This window comes from Carcharodon carcharias, chromosome 11, assembly GCF_017639515.1.
Source record: "Carcharodon carcharias isolate sCarCar2 chromosome 11, sCarCar2.pri, whole genome shotgun sequence".
NCBI classification, from domain to species: domain Eukaryota; kingdom Metazoa; phylum Chordata; class Chondrichthyes; order Lamniformes; family Lamnidae; genus Carcharodon; species Carcharodon carcharias.
The window spans coordinates 57,965,400-57,983,301 of record NC_054477.1 but is presented as its reverse complement, the minus strand read 5'-3'; the positions used below and the strand labels follow the sequence as shown (position 1 = coordinate 57,983,301).

General features: G+C 39.7%; 1 protein-coding gene across 8 annotated transcripts in view; it reads right to left on the bottom strand.

Annotated features, from left to right (window-relative positions):
* lats2 (large tumor suppressor kinase 2) overlaps positions 1–17,902 on the bottom strand; it is a 97,425-nt gene that overhangs the window by 71,511 nt on the left and 8,012 nt on the right. For all 8 annotated transcript variants that reach the window (XM_041199326.1, XM_041199330.1, XM_041199332.1 and 5 more), the window contains one exon: positions 14,395–14,919. In XM_041199326.1, the coding sequence (XP_041055260.1) occupies positions 14,395–14,727 (333 nt within the window). In that variant the 5' untranslated portion in view covers positions 14,728–14,919. The remainder of the gene's footprint in view (positions 1–14,394; positions 14,920–17,902) is intronic.

Below are 17,902 nucleotides of genomic sequence, written 5' to 3'. Positions count from 1 at the left end.
ACGGCCAACCACTTTTGTGCAGCATTGCCACTGATCACCACTGCCATCGCCTACCAAGCCAAAGTAGTAATGTGGGGGTAGAGGACAATACAGTGGGTCTCCACGGCGTCCAAAAGGCACTTGAGGGCTGCAGTCTTCTTGCCTTTCGGGCCATGTTTTCTTTGCTGCAGTCCTGGGCTGAAAGCACTGAGTGTGGCTGTACTTTAAATGTGGTGCTTGGCGTGATGAAGCGGCAAGGTGATGGTGTGGCGGGCGGGAAACAGCGTGTTTCCTGGGAATGCATAAGTAATGTGGCGGGTTTGGGATGATACAGCATGAAAACCTGTTAAAACGTCATTTTATCCACCCACTACCACACTTAGTTCAAATCTGGGATGATTCTTCCCACTATCACGAAACGCTATCAATGATTGCCTCTCTGCCTCTGCTCCATCGTAACATATTCAAAGCTTTGACATATAGATGTATACTTAAAATTAAACTCCAAAAAATTAGTAGTATCTCCCCCTCCCTGACTTTCTCCCTCCCCCTCCACTTCCTTCCTTCCTTCTTATCCCACCTCTATCCTTGCTCCCAACTGCCTCTCCTCCCCAAGTTCCACTCTAACTGGGCTTACTGTCCTCTGTCACTGGTTGCAACAATGCAATCCCTTCCCTGGTCTTCAGCACCACTGCAGCATTCATTGGTGATCCTTTGATTCTCTCCCTCCACCCCCACTGGGCCTCTACTCTCCTTTGGTTATGTACTAAACTACATCTTTCCACTTTCCTCCTCTCCAGCCTCTAACCGTGCTCTACCACACTGAGCTCTACCTCCCTCTTCTGGCCTCTGGTTTTGCAATCCTATCCTTAACTCTAGTCTAACTATCTCTCTATTCCCACTTGATTTGAGGAGTGCACTTAGTCTGGCCTCTCCGTGTTTAACACTATGACAGTGTTTTTTACATACATAAAATGCAGTAAAATGTTATTTCTAGAGCACATATTAAATATGTGAAATCCCCAAAGAGTTTGACATTTGTTTATCTTTCAATACATTTACAGTTTAACTAAACATTAACTTCAAAGTTAAGCTTAATGGTTGACACAAAACAGGCTACTGAAGAGTTGACATTATAGCATATTGTACTCATAAGATGAAGCATTATATTCAGAATCTAATTTTTAATATAGTAGTAATAGTGTTCTTCAATTTGTACATGCAGTACATGTTTAGAAAAACATAGTGAAATTACACTTTTCTAGAACTTACAAAGGGGCCATCCAAACTGTGATGTACATCACACAGATGTACATCACACCCAAGCAAGAATTCTAAATGCTCTTGGCTGCCTCACAGGGTCTGAGAATTCCAGCTGTCGTACTTACATTCTAGCCTTGAATTTATTTACACATTTTCCTGTTCTAAATTAATTACAGTTATGTAGTTCACAGATACATGATGCAATCAGGATTGCCTTTTGTTTGATCGCCTCACAAAAATAATATTCAAGACAATTCAGAATTAGTTTGTATAAATATTATTTATCATATAGGATTGAGAATTTAAGATAAGTGCATTACTCTTCTTAGATTCAACTGTTAATGTAAGAAAGTTGTAGAAGTAAATGATAAGTTTAGAAGACACTATGGGGTAGATTTTTGTCTTCACTGCCAGGGCAGTCATTTGGCAGACCCATTATAGCAAGCTCTTCCAAAAGCTGGCAATAACCTCATCCCGATCTCCCCCATATCACTCCCCCACCCAATCAGATTACCACATGGGCAATGAAGATAAAAAATCTACCTCTATATCATAGAATCATAGGGCTGAATTCCCCCCCACCCCCCCCAACACCATTGGGGCGGGGGGGGAGGTTGATGGGCGGGCACGTGCAGGCGCACTTCCAATCGGCGCCCCCGATCAAAGGTGTGCCGCCATTTTAGGTGGGCAGGCCAATTTACGTGGGCAGGCCCAGCGTGACATTCACACAGAAGCGCTATGCGCTCCTGGTGCAGGTGGGGGGGGGGGGGGGGGGGGGGGGGGGGAGGAGAAGGTGTGGAGGGGGGTGGAAATCCCAAAATCGAGAGTGCACTCTTTTGCGCATGCGCACGAAAGCGTGCAGTCGTCTCCCTGAGGGTAAGTGCTGCCTCAGAGAGATCAGCTCAAAATGTGAAAAAGACAAAAATGGAAAAATAAAATTTCCCTTACATGTCCCCTCATGTGATAATGTTACATGAGTTGGAACATGTCCATAATTTTCACAAAACCTTTACTTAAATTTTTTAAAGCCTACATGAAACCTCATCCCACCCGTGGATGAGGTTTCATGTTTTTTTCTAGTTCCCACCAGGGTTCCTGGCCTGCCCGCTAACTTTAAGGTTGGATGGGCAGGTCCTTTAATTACTTAATTGACCCTGTCAATGGCCTCAATGGGACATTCAGCCCATTGTGCCTGGGCCAGCTCTTTGAAAGTGCTGCCAAATTAATCCCATCCCTCTGCTCTGCCACAGAGCCCAGCAATTTTTTTTCCACTTGAAGTTCAGGGACGATAGTATAATAGTTATTTTGTTGGACTAGTAATACAGAGGCCTGGACTACTGATCTGGGGACATGAATTCCAATCCAACTACAGCAACCTGTGAATTAAATTCAGTTAAATAAATAAATCTGGAATAAAATGGTGGTATCAGGAATTGTGACCATGCTACTATCAGATTGTTGCAAAAAAACACAACCTATTCACTAATGTCCTTTTGGAAAGGAAACCTGCCATCCTTATTCGGTCCAGCCTATATGTGACTCCCACATCAAATGTGATTGACAGTTAACTGGCCTGTGAAATGGCCTAGAAAGCCACTAAGGGCAGCTCACCAGCACCTTTCCCAGGCCAATAAATGCTGGCCTTGCCAGTAATGCTCAAATCCCGTGAATGAATAAATGAAAATAAAAGTAATTATCCAAATCCTTTTTGAAAGTTATCATTGAACCAACTTCCACCACCCTTACAGGCAGTTCATTCCAGATCATAACATACATTTAAAATTTCTATTGGCAATTTCTAACAATATCACACTAATTAATCCACATGGTTCAGAAAATACACAAATCTCACCCTATAGTTTGTATCCTGCTATAAAGCAAGTTACCAGGGGCTAGCATCTAGCTAAATGCATTTCTTTATACTCAGTTCTACTAATCTAACCAAATGCTATGTTCAATATTTGATTATGGTTCTAATAGGATCGCATTTACAGAATACTGAATACACAACATTACACACACCTTACCTCAAAAACATGATTTGATTTTACATATTTCCTCAGAGGTGCTCCTATTCAGATGCAGTACCTTCCACAGAAGTGTGGCGAAAAACCACTTACACACGGAAATACTTCTACCACTGAAACAGGAGAACCTCTGAGAAAATTCCTGACAAAATATCACACATTTCATCTTTGGGAAACATCTTTAATTTGGCCAGTTGCTGCTGTGACAGAAATAGGAATTTCATCCTGCTCGGCATATATATATATATATACATACATCTTTCAAAACTGGTGATAACCCAATTCTAAAATAGTTTCCAGAAACTGATGAAAACTGAAATAGGTGCACAGAGAAAACTTATCTGTATCACAGGTTCAGAAAACTTTCAGCAAAGGATCAGAATATTTTTGAAGGGGGAAATGTTCTATAGATATTAATTCATTAATCCGCATCCCTGCAGGCATGTGGTTTACAACTGGTTTGGTTTGTGGCACTATTTTCTCAAAAACATAGATCATAAGAACATAAGAACTAGGAGCAGGAGTAGGCAATTCAGCCCCTTGAGCCTGCCCCGCCATTCATTACGATCATGGCTGATCTCATTTTGGCCTCAACTCCAATTTCCCGCCCTCTCCCCATAACCTTTCAACCCATTACTAATTAAAATCTGTCTATCTCCTCCTTAAATTTATTAAGCGTCCCATCATCTACTGTACTCTGAGGTAGTGAATTCCACAGATTCACGACCCTTTGAGAAAAGTAACTCCTCCTCATCTCTGATTTAAATCTACCACCCCTTAGCCTAAAACTATGGCCTCTTGTTCTAGAATGCCCCAGAAGGGGAAACATCCGCTTCACGCCTACTTTGTCTATCCCCTTTAGCATCTTATATACCGCAATTAGATCTCCTCTCATCCTTCTAAACTCTAGCGAGTATAGGCCTAAATTGCCCAATCTCTCCTCATAAGACAAGCCCCGCATCTCTGGAATCAATCTACTGAACCTCCTCTGAACCAACTCCAGTACAACTATATAAAAACAAAAAAACTGCAGATGCTGGAAATCCAAAAAAAAACAAAAACAGAATTACCTGGAAAAACTCAGCATGTCTGGCAGCATCGGCGGAGAAGAAAAGAGTTGACATTTCGAGTCCTCATGACCCTTCGACAGAACTTGAGTTCGAGTCCAAGAAAGAGTTGAAATATAAGCTGGTTTAAGGTGTGTGTGTGGGGGGTGGAGAGCGAGAGAGAGGTGGAGTGGGGGTGTGGTTGTAGGGACAAACAAGCAGTATTAGAAGCAGATCATCAAAAGATGTCAACAACAATAATACAAAAGAACACATAGGTGTTAAAGTTAAAGTTGGTGATATTATCTAAATGAATGTGCTAATTAAGAATGGATGATAGGGCACTCAAGGTATAGCTCTAGTGGGGGTGGGGAGAGCATAAAAGATGTAAAAAAAATAAAATAAATAAATAATTTTTTTTTTTCTCTCTTTTTATAATGGAAATAGGTGGGAAAAGGAAAATCTATATAATTTATTGCAAAAAAAAGAGAAAAGGAAGGGGGAAACAGAAAGGGGGTGGGGATGGGGGAGAGAGTTCATGACCATCCCCACCCCCTTTCTGTTTCCCCCTTCCTTTTCTCTTTTTTTTTCCAATAAATTATGTAGATTTTCCTTTTCCCACCTATTTCCATTATAAAAAGAGAAAAAGGAAAAAAAAATATTTATTTATTTATTTTATTTTTTTTCACATCTTTTATGCTCTCCCCACCCCCACTAGAGCTATACCTTGAGTGCCCTACCATCCATTCTTAACTAGCACATTCGTTTAGATAATATCACCAACTTTAACTTTAACACCTATGTGTTCTTTTGTATTATTGTTGTTGACATCTTTTGATGATCTGCTTCTATCACTGCTTGTTTGTCCCTACAACCACACCCCCACTCCACCTCTCTCTCTCTCTCTCTCTCTCCGCCCCCCCCCACACACACACCTTAAACCAGCTTATATTTCAACTCTTTCTTGGACTCGAACTCAAGTTCTGTCGAAAGGTCATGAGGACTCGAAACGTCAACTCTTTTCTTCTCCGCCGATGCTGCCAGACCTGCTGAGCTTTTCCAGGTAATTCTGTTTTTGTTTTTTTTTCCAGTACAACAATATCCTTCCTCAAGTAAGGGGACCAAAACTGTGCACAGTACTCCAGGTACGGTCTCACCAATGCTTTGTACAGTTGCAACAACACTTCCCTATTTTTACACTCTATTCCTTTAGCAATAAATGCCAAAATTCCATTTGCCTTCCTTATTACCTGCTGTACCTGCATACTAGCTTTCAGTGATTCATGCACGTGGACATCCAGATCCCTCTGTACTGAAGCATTCTGAAGTTTCCCTCCATTTAAATAAAAGGTCGCCTTTTTATTCTTCCGACCAAAATGGATAACCTCACACTTATCCACGTTAAACTCCATCTGCCAAATTTTGGCCCATTCACCTAACTTGTCCATATCCATTTGTAAATTTCTTATTTCTTCCTTTCTTCATGGCTAAACTTATGTTCCCAAGTCGGAAGCATAGAGCCGGGACAATTGACACGGGAAAAAGTGCCCTCAATGGTCGGATTTTAGGTCTGGGGAGCTGGTGAAAATGGGAGCTGTGGCAGGCAACTCTGGAAAGAAGTCAGAGGCTGTTGGGTGTGGATTTGGGGTGGGCAAAAGGCCAGCCTGAGTGCACCAGAACTTTGTTCAGGCAATGAAAATAAACAATAAAACAAAAAACAGCCCTCCAGCCCTCACCCCTTACACCTCCGCATCCCCCTATTCACTATCCATACCAGCCCAAGCCACCTCATGGCCCCACAACCCTCCATGGACCCTCATACCCTCCATGCCAATCTATGCCCCTTTACCTACTCACCTATAGCCCTCCATACCCTCCATGTCAACCTATGCCCCTGCCCACCTCCATGGCCCTTTATAGGCCCTATGCCAGCTTAGTACTAACTTATGCCAATCCATGTTCCCCATCCATCCTTTGACTTTTCACCTAGCATGGCAACTCACCCAGCATCCACCATGGGCAGACCTCAGGACCCATGCTGAGATTAAATAAAGCTTTAAAGTGTCTATTGACGAATTCACTACTTTAAAATATTCTCATTGATACAAACCCATTCACTACTTTTAAATTCCTTTAATCCATTATGAAAACAACCATTTGTCTTCAAAGTCCCACTTCAAAGAGTTTATAAGCACTTGGAGCTGTTGTAACAACTGTGAACAGACAGGCATCCCACTGTGATAATGAAAGTTTGTGAAATTGATCATACAGCACTAATCCTGTAATGATAGTCCTCAGGCTTATGTCAATAGACAGTGAGATAGCAAGCACTGATTTTTTTTAACATTGTAGACTGCTTTTTTAAAATTAAAAGGGTAGATTTAAATCCATTGACAGTTCTCTTGACAGTTCCAATGAGTTTATGGACTTCTTACACACATTCGCATCTACTTTTAAAAATCCTAAAGGCACCTTACCACTCCCAAAGGGCACCTTACCAATTCCAAATGGCACACTACCACTTTTTAGTACCTCATCCAATGACCGTTTTTCATGTCACACTCTAAGCAGTGAATCACAGATGATTTATTAGAATCAGCCCCCATTCATCCCTTGCAAAAATGGTGGGGGCTGGAATCTGGGGCAGGACTTGAGGATCCAAGCCATCTCTGCAAAGACGGAGAGCCTCACCATCTGCACGAAATTTCAGACCCATTATTTGATCATCTTGGGTCATGCGTCAAAATTAAATACTTTGTCATTTAATTGTGAAATTTAAATTCATTATTTTAATCTGTGTGGACATGTTTACAGAAACATCTGAGTTCAAATGGGCACTGTTGGTTGTGGTTATAACATTACAATTGATCTTTAGTATATTAGGTTAGGGAAGGGGAAAATAAGTCAGCCAGTGTTCCTGCTCCTTATTTACTATTGAGTAACTTCTGACAGAAAATACAGACTTCAAGTGGGGAAGGCATTAGGTTAGACTGTGGCACTCTTCATACCCCAGCCCCCATACCTCAAATTGAACAGTCTGGTAACATTTGCTGCTTAGACTGTGGAATGAAAAATGGTCATTTGGGTGAGGTACTAAAAACCAGGATGATGGTAAATGGGCCTTTGAACCAAATCCCATCATGATACAATGGCTTCAGGAATGGAGGGAAAATGAGAGAAATTTGACATGGGGTTCAAAGACATGAAATACATGTGAGAAACATTTTCTCACAGAAATCTGTTAAGTATACTAATACTGAATGAAATATCATGCTAAAAATAATGGTTATGCCTTCCTGAAAACAAGTATATGTCAAATGAGATGAAAAACATGTTGCATTAAAAAACAATGACTAATTCTGGCAAACAGCTCCAATGCAATCATTATAGAAATACAACCATCCTGCTAACTGAGTTACTAAATTCCAAGACCCAATTAACAGCCTAGTACTAAACAATAACTTGCCTGTTAAAATGTCATCCATTCTTCCTGTAAATTGCTAATTAATTCAGATAGTGTTTATCCTTTTGCTAGCAGTCTTGAAATATTTTACATGGTTTGAAAGGATTGTTGCACACGTTCACTAAGCTATGCATCTGTGAAATTTAGCCATTCAAGAGGAAATGTAACATAACGTTCATGAAGTTTACACCAGACCTTTCCTGTTTAGTTCAATGACATTCTCAATCATCACTGAGCTTGGCCTCAAAATTTCTGGTGAACAACGATGAGATCTTATTCAAAACTAGGTTGCAAATATTTACTTATGCAATCATGTCACAGAAATTATTTGAAAGCAACTGACTGACACTCCAGGATTAAACTGCTATAGATAATGCATCTTCTGTTAGCTAGTTAAAAAAAAATGCTCTACCACTAAAATTAACTGCAATCTACTGTGCAAGAGTTCTCATTGAAAATAATGTAAATACTGAAAAATACATTAACAATATTAGGAAGACAATTCATTTAGAACATTATGTTCTCCAGGTCAATAGAATAAAATTTGTGCAACATTGACACATTTGAATATTGCAAAGATAGGGTTCTTCATTTTCAGATTAACTTTTACAAATTTTTTGAAACTGTTCAGTTTTCATTTAAAAAGTTAATCTGACATCCCAATGATTTAGCGAGTTTATCCAGTGAATAACTCTGGTATATAGACAAGGAACATTCCCGGAACAATCCCGATGCTAATTTAGCTAATTTCAGCCAATGTGGAAGTGCACTATGATTAGTTTCGCTGCTGCAGGTTTAGGGAGGTTTCTAGTTTCTGATCATTAATCAGTGATCTCTGTTGGAAGTGTATGCACGTGTAAAGGTTTGGTGAGAACAGAATGGGTTCAATTGTGATGCCTTCCTTAGAGAAATATTCTAGCATTGCACATTGTTAAGAGTCAAACATAATTTCTGTCGAAGGGTCATGAGGACTCGAAACGTCAACTCTTTTCTTCTCCGCCGATGCTGCCAGACCTGCTGAGTTTTTCCAGGTAATTCTGTTTTTGTTTTTGTTATAATTAATTCCCACATGCGTAAGGTGACAGAGGGCAAATGATAATCATGAAACTTTACTCAGCAAGGGGTCAATAACTTTAAGCAAAGGCAAAAGGTAAGGACGAAAGAGAAAAATGTGCCAAGAAAAGAACAAAATATTAAATTCAGTGGAAAATTTGAAAAGAGACAGAATGAAGAAGAGTCATATGGACTTGAAATGTTAACTGTTTCTCTGTCCACAGAAGCTGCCAGACCTGTTTAGTTTTTCCAGCATTTTCCGTTTTTATTTCAAATGTCCAGCTCCGCAATATTATGCTTTTATGAAGATTACATTTTCCCAGCTGATAAAATCAGCAAAATCTTTTACACACATATATTCGCCCCTTCTGCGGCTTTACAGTTCATTTTGAATACAATTTTTCTACATTAACTTGTACAAATGAATATCAACTTTGCTCAACAGACAACAAATACCCTTCCCCTTTGATTGTAGGTTAAAGACCCTGCAGGACATGAGCATATAACCTAAACTGACACTTCTGAGGAATACTGACAGAATGCTGTATTATGAGGTGCTGCCTTTCAGGTGAGCTGTTAAACTGAAGCTGTATTCAGGAGGCTGTAAAAGGTTTCATGGCATTATTTCAAGAATTGCAGGGATCTTTCTCAGTGTCCTAACCAACATTTCACCCCCCAAACAAAACAATTAAAAAAGATTAACTAAGCATTCAACTTATTTCCAGTTTGTGGGATATTGCTGTGTATAAATTGGCTGCAACGTATATATACATAGCAATAGTGACTACACTTCAAAAGTAGTTATGCAGTTGTGAGTGCTTTGGGATATCCTGAGGCACTACAGGGTAGAGTTTTGTCTTTACCACCTGGGTGTTAATCATCATCTAGATAGAGTGCTAAAAGAAAAATCGGATGGAGAGGATTGCTCATCACTAACATAATCTGCCAAATGTTCTGTCCATTCATTTAAATGGAAGAAAAATCTGGGTTATTTTGTTACTGGCATGCAGTCCATCCATCATTTTTGCCTTTTGGTGCTCCACCCAAGCAATACTTAACAATAAGAATGAAAATCTACTCCTGTATCAATGCATCTTATTTTTCTTACAAATTCTTTTATATGTATGATGATATATTACAGATGAAAGGAAATGGGTGAACAATATAGATTACGTGAACCACAACAAAATCATTTAAATTTACAAAGGCTGTATTTTATTTGTTGTTACAATGTAGTCACAGTATAATTGAAGTATTGACAAGTCTTCTAATTTGGATTAATTTTCCTGAATCATTCTGTATATGCACCACTGGGATTATTACAAATCACTGAAAAATTGTCTCAGATGCCACAGAAAATGCAATGAGCTACTTTGTTTTTGGTTACTGACAACTTTCAAGCAGCTATAATGCTGTTGAAATCCCTTCCCAAGAGCTCAAGTTTATGAATTCATATTTTTAATCCTAAATCTGAAGGTACAGATCTATGGCTACACCATCTTATAAAATATTATCTCAGCATATCTTGGCATCTTATGACACTTTTGTTTTGTACTTGAAATGTGGTACAAATACAAATTTTCCCTTCACCATCCTTGATAACATCATTACAAAGCATAGGATCTTCATGTTGTTGCTGAAGGAAGGGAGCTTAAAATGTAACACAATCTTTGTGAAAGATGAAAGAATGAAAGAACTTCCATTTACATAGTGGCTCTAACAACCTCAGGACATCCCAAAGTGCTTTAAAGCAGTGAAGTGTAATTGCTATTGTGATGTAGAAAATGTGGCAGCCAATTTACACAAAGCAAGATCCCACAAACAGCAAGGAACTAATGACCAGATCATGTATTTCTTGTAGTGTTGGTTTATGGATAAAGATTGGCCAGGACACCGAGGAGAACTTTCCTGTTCTTTCTTGAATAGTGCCATGGGATCGTTAATGTCCACCTGAGTGGGCAGACAGGGCCCTGCTAGTACATCTTACCTGAAAGATGGATTGGGTGGTGCGTCACTAAGCACTATAATAATGACATTAATGTTTGTTATTTTAGCTAAGCTTAAATTAATGTGTTATACTACTTGCCTTAGTTACATAGGATGGACTTTGTTGGGTTTGCAGAACAAACGGTAGTACAGAATAGAAGTTGTTCCTTGCAATAGTGGTGAGGAGATTATTGTGTGCTTTCAGATTACAGTAATCTTACAAGAACAGAACATTTTGGCTTTGGAAATTAATACTTGAAACAAAATTATGAATAGAATGTATTGATAGAATTTGATTTGATTTGCTACCTCTTTTGGAGAATGTTCTGTGCTAATGAAAAAGCAAATCTAGTTGAATTTGTTCAGATCAGAATGAAGTAAATAGGGTTTTTCAACATGTGAAAAGCCATTTGTAACAGCCCTAAATGTGTCAATGTACACTGTATGCACCATATGACAAAACTGTACAGTAATTTTAACAATTATGTATAAGTATTCTGTCAAAAATGTTTTTAAGTATCTGAAAACAGCAAATGCATGTGAAAAATAACGTCCTTCTAGGAATTGGAGGCTGATGCAAGTTCTCATTAAAGACAGTCATTGCAAGTAAGACTTCAGAATTGAGAGTTATACTTATCAGGAAATTTGAACAGGCTGAGGCTTGTTTCTCCAGAAAAAGGAATGGCTGAGGAATGAACTGATAGAGGTATTTAAGATTCTGAAAGGGTTTGATAGGATAGACAAAGAAATTATGTTTCTACCTGTGGGGAGACCAAAACTAGGGGCCACAAGTATAAGAGTGTCACCAATAAATCCAATAGGAAATTAGGAAGAGCTTCTTCACCCAGAGAAGGGTTTGAAGGTGCCACAAAGCGTAACTGGACAACATTCAGGCTTAGGCTGATAAATAGCAAGTAACACTCATGCCACACAAGTGCTAGGCAATTACCATCTCCTGCAAGAGCAAGACAAGAGGCTGGGAGTAACTCCCTCCTGACTCCCCAAAGCCTGTCCACCATCTACAAGGCACAAGACAGGAATGTGATGGAGTACACACCACTTGCCTGGATGACTGCAGCTTGACACAATCCAGGACAAAGCAGCCCGTTGATCGGCACCCCATCCACCACCTTAAACATTCATCCCTTCACCACTGATGCACAGCAGTAACTGGCTAAGCCTCCTTCAACGGCACCTTCCAAAACCGCGACCTCTACCACCTAGAATAATAAGGGAAATTGATACATGGGAACACTATCACCTGCTAGCTTCTCTCCAAGTCATACACCATCTTGCCTTGAAACTATATCATCGTTTCTTTACTGTTGCCAGGTCAAAAACCTGGAACTTTCTCCCTAAAAGCAGTGTTTGTGTACCTACACCTCGTGAACTGCAGAGGTACAAGATGACGCTCACCACCAAACGGCAATTAGGGATGGGCAATAAATGCTTGCCTTGCCAACGACACAACCCATGAAAGAATAAAATAATGAGGATGAAACCTCTCCTCCATTTCCTTTTTTCCAGTCCAATGCACAGCACTTAGACAGCCTTTTAATGAGGCAAGTACAACTTATCATGTGATTGTCTTTTGCTTTTTATAATTCAAAACTTGAGCAGCTTTGTCATAAGTTCTTTGCACCTGCTGTGCAAACAGTATGAATCCATTTTATATCTAGCAGAGCAAAAGTGAATATCAGAAAAATATATATAAAAGTTCCCCAAACACCAGTGTTTCACACCTGACTCAAAAATAAAATTTAAATTGTATTCAACAGCACAAAGAAAAGTATTTTCTCAAAGTACTACATATATATTTTGTTAATATTAGGCAGAAGTCATTTTTCTCTTCACATTTCAATTAATTAAATATATTTTTTAATTATTTATCTTAACAGTTTTTTAAAATTTTAACCCAAGTTCAAAAAACATCAAAAATATGTTTAAGAAAGCATGCAAACCAGAGCTGTGTTATTATCAATTAGTATAGAAAACAAGACACCAATAAAACTATAATGGAATCAAGGTTCAGCAAACACATACGATTTTTAAACCTTACCCAATGACAGAAGAGGCCTAAAGTAATGTGTGATACATTAAATGGAAAATCTAAATCAAATAATACAGAGACAATATTCCAGGACTTCCTCATAAGAAAATGACGGGGTCACTGTTGGAATTCTGCAACCAACAGAGATACATAAAATTTTCCTCATTGAGCAAAAGTCAAATGAGTACACAAGGGAGTCTGCATGATAGTGGATCCATGCACATGCAGGTTTTGCAATCATAGTCAGGACATACCACAACATAATACCAAGTGATGACAGACAACATCCCGCTTGTGAAGTTCTCCAGTTGAGAGTTATTTAGCAAATGTACAAAATAAACACTATGAATCTTTTAAACAAAATTCCAACCGTCTTAGAGCTCTTTATTTGAATGCCTGAGGTTTAGGCAGTAAACGTACTGTGTAAAGTGGTGCTGAGCCATATAGACCAGAAAAGTCCTAGGATTCACCCCAATCTGTGTTGAATTAGTAAATCTCAGCAGAATAGTGGCAGGCACTACAGCTAACCTCATTCTTCTCAGGTAAGGGGAAAAGGTATAACATCAGTCGAGTTCTCATTCCTGATCGCCATCCAGCGATAGTTGTAAAGTGTAAAGCTCAAGGGAGGACTGAATGACTCCCACAATTGAACAGTCTTCCAACATTCACTGTCCAGGCTTTATTTAGAGATTAATTACATGGGTAAAATATTGGAGGACAGCTGGCAGGCACCCACAGAACAACCAATAGTATCATGTGGGAGGGAAGTCAGAGAAGAGAAAAATACCTTTTCCAACCACAGCATTTGGGAATGGGACATTGATTGATGAAACAATGGCCTTGGAAATCCTCAGGCATGGTCTTCTGGCAGTGGAGAAGTTACCAGTGACCTCCAGTCCTGAGTGTCTAGGGTCGCCTCATTTACATGGTAATGACAAGCCCATGACACTGTTGATCTGCTTTGTTATCCACCAAAGAAGGTGGGAAAAGCAGCATTAAATGATTGCATGGTGGGGTTGTGGCAGGGCCTGGGGAGCAGATAACATCCATCTTCCCCCCCATTTCCAGAAAATGCAGCCACAAAAATAATCAGCCCTCTTTGTATAAGCGGACAATTTCTGACGTCTTTCAGGCCAAGACACGAGCCTGCACACCAAGACTACTTTGACCCCTTAGTTGACCTGTATGCTGGGTTCATCCAGATTACATAGCAGAAGGCAGGATAACTCTGAGAAAATTAATTGCCCTTTAGCCATACCCCCTCAGACATAATGGGCTATATTTGATGCTGACAGAGTTCCACCCAACAAGCCCTGATGGAAATGCATAGTCTGGGCTGGGATGCAGCATTTCTGAGGCCTGCCCTACTTTCTTTTTCTCTATTGCACTCATTTTCAACTTACACCATGGAAATTTGGGGGTCGGTATTTTTTCTGTTACCCAGCAGACATCAAAATCTTCAAGATAGAAATATAAACTTATAAAATTATTGACATATAGCAAAGTTATAATATCTTTATGACTTACCTGATCACACCCAGCGTTCACCAATTCTTGAAGCATCTGTCTGTTTACTTCAACACTGTTAGATGAACCTGACTCATTTGCAAATGGCATCAAGGAGTTTCTGATTTCTCTGAGAGCTTTCTGATAAGGCCCAAATTTTGGGACTGGTCGCATCTGCTGCTGCCTGGTGGCATCCTTTCCAACTTTCGGGTCAAGCTGAGTTTCATTGTTCACGCCAACATTTAAAGCTTGACTTGAAGGTTTATGAGGTTGTTTCAACCCTTCCCGAATTTCCTGCAGTCTCTGGCGGCTGTTTCCAGCATACGAAGTGGCTGGAAATGTCTTTGGCCTCATCACAAAACCAACTTTTGTTTATCATAAATAAGCTGTCTTTGGGTTTCTGGTGCTACAAAGATTTTCAGAAAGTTAACGTTTAGTTTGCTGTAATCATTGTAGTTTTCTTCCTTTTACTGATGCCTACTTGTGGTCCTTGAATTTTTTTCAACATAAAGTCTACTTTGACTTCATTCTTATAGGCATCCTTACCTGAAATGTAGAAAAGCTCAAAATAAGATTGCGACAATAACAACTTACATTTATATAGCACCTTTAATATAATGAAATGTTCGAAGGCACTTCAAATGGAGAATTATAAAGGAAAATTAATCACTGAGCCACAAAAGGCAATATTAGGACAAAAGCTTGGTCAAAAACGTTGGCTCTAATGTGTGTCTTAAAGGAAGAAAGAGGAGTAGAAAGTCAGAGAGTTTTACGGAGAGAATTCCAGAGCTTAGGGCCTTGGCTGCTGAAGGAATGGCCACCTATGGGTGGAGCAATTAAAATTGGGGATATTCCAGAGGCTAGAATTAGATGAGCACAGATGTCACGGAGTGTTGTGAGCTGGAGAAGGTTACAGAGATAAGAAGGAGTGAGGCTATGGAGGATTTTGAAAACATGGCTTGATTGGGAGTCAATGTAGCAAGCAACAGGGGAACAGGACTTAGCGTGGGTAAGGACACCAGCAACAGAGTTTAGGTTGACCTCAACTTTACAGAGGGTAAAATGTGAGAAACCAGCCTGTAGTGTGTTGGAATAGTCAAGTCTAGAGGTAATGAAGGAATGAATGAGGATTTCAGCAGCAGATGAGCTGAGTAAGGGGCAAAATCGGGTGATGACAGAGAGGTGGAAATAGGTGGTCTTAGTAATGGTGCAGATATGTGACTGTGAGTCCGTCTTGGGATCAAATATGACACCAAGGTTGTGAACAGTGTTGTTTAGACTCCAACAGTTAGACAGTCGGTAGCTAGGGATGACCGAAGACAACGGCTTTTAATTGGAGCAAGTTTCTGCTCCTCTAGTAATGGATGTCAGATATGCAGTGTGATAATTTAACAACAGTGGAGGAGTTGAGAGAGGTAGTAGTGAGGTAAAACGGAGTGTCATCAGCATACGCGTGAAAACTAACACTGTGCTTTTGGATGATCTCGCCATGGGGCAGCACATGGATGGGAAATAGGAGCAAGCCAAGAATAGATCCTTAAGGAACACCAGATGTAATAATGCAGGAAAGGGAAAAGAAGCCATTGCAAGTATTCTCTGGATACGATTAGACAGATAAGAATAGAACCAGAAGTAAGCAGTCCCACCCAGCTGGATGATGGTGGAGAGGCATTGGAGGAGGATGGTGTGGTTAACAGTGTCAAAGACTGCAGACAGGTCAAGAAGGATGATGAAGGACAGTTTACCTTTGTCACAGTTACACAAGATGTTGTGTGAGATAACAGAAAAATTAAATGCGAAATTGAATAGTCACTACATTACATTCACTTTATTTCCTCCCTTTTTGGTGCTTACTTACACATACACATATTTGAAGCACCTGAGGATTACAGTAAAAAAAACAAAGCTGAAAATTCTGATATTCCAGGAATATTTTGAAATGTTGTGTATTTTGACATATTTGTCTAAATCTATTACAGAACATTCACAAATCTTCATTGTAAAAACTGTGCATATTTTGAAAGCTGGGAGAACATCTTGTATTCTTTAGTAGGGTAACTGACCACTTGAATACTTAAGAAGAGCACAGTTTATCCCCCTCTAATATTCACCCCCTTTTTTCCCACTCTCTTAAAAATGCTGATGCCTGTCAGGGTACGGTTGCACATTTGTCAGCAGAGCTGGATAGCTCCCTTATGGTCATTCTTTACATATGGGTCAAGGCACCAAGGCAGGGAACGTGACAATGGAGGATATCGCAGCCAGGCTTCACCCTATCTTCACCAGATGACTGCATAAGTATAATTTACAGCACAAGACACTAGATATCAATCAGAAAGCAGAAATTCTGTGTGGTGTTTATTTTCTTCCTAGCCAGGCCCCCATATTGCCCCATATCTGAGAAAAACAATGTTATTCAAAAACAATATTTCATGCTTTTGAATAGCATTGCTTTTTGCTATTTCATACTTGCATATTCAGTGGCGGAACTCTAGCCCTTTCTGACATCACAGCCAACTCATTTTGTTAAGATAAAAGCAAAATACTGTGGATGCTGGAAATCTGAAATAAAAACAAAAATAGGTGGAAAAGCTCAGCAGGTCTGACAGTATCTGTGGAGGGGAAGACAGAGTTAAAGTCTGTATGACCCTTCATCAGATTGTGTTCGAATTCGAAATGTTAACTGTCTTCCTCTCCACAGCTGCTGTCAGACCTGCTGAGCTTTTCCACCTATTTTTGTTTTTATTTCATATTGTTAAGAGTGAGCTTAGTTCACTAGTAGCACTCTGAGTCAAGCCTCATTATGAACTTAAATCTTGTCTGACACTTCCTACATTATACTCTCCTAAAGGCTGTAAAACATTGTGAAAGGCTCTATAAAGATGCTAGTCCTATAGTCTGTTAGAAGGAAGCTGTTCCAGTGGGATGGGCTTCTCTTGAACCCTGCTGGGACCAGTGTCCTGGCAAATTGAATAACTAGGGCTGTAGAGAGGGCTTTAAACTAAATAGAGGGGTTCTGGAGAGGGGATACATAGGCTTACAAAGCAAAAGGATATGACAGCATTACAGGGCAGTTATTTAGGTAATGACACCCAGAGTGTGACAGGAAGGGACAGAGTGTACAAACATAAAACAGCAGCAAATAGGGTCAGAGGAGGAAAAAATGGTAAAAAGGCAAAATTAATGGTTCTTTACTTAAATTCACGTGGTATTCGGAACAAAATTAATGAATTAACGGCACAAATAGAGGTTAATGGGTATGATCGTATAGCCATCACGGAGACATGGTTACAAGGAGATCAAAGTGGGAACTAAGTATTCAGGGGTATGTGACTTTTCGAAAGGACAGACAGGAAGGAAAGGGTCGTGGGGTAGCTTTGTTAGTATGAGATGGAATAAGTACAATAGCAAGAAATGATCTTGGATCGAAAGATGTAGAATCCATATGGGTGGAGGTAAGAAATAACAAGGGGAAGAAGACACTGGTGGGAGTAGTCTATAGGCCCCCTAACAGTAGCTATACTGTAGG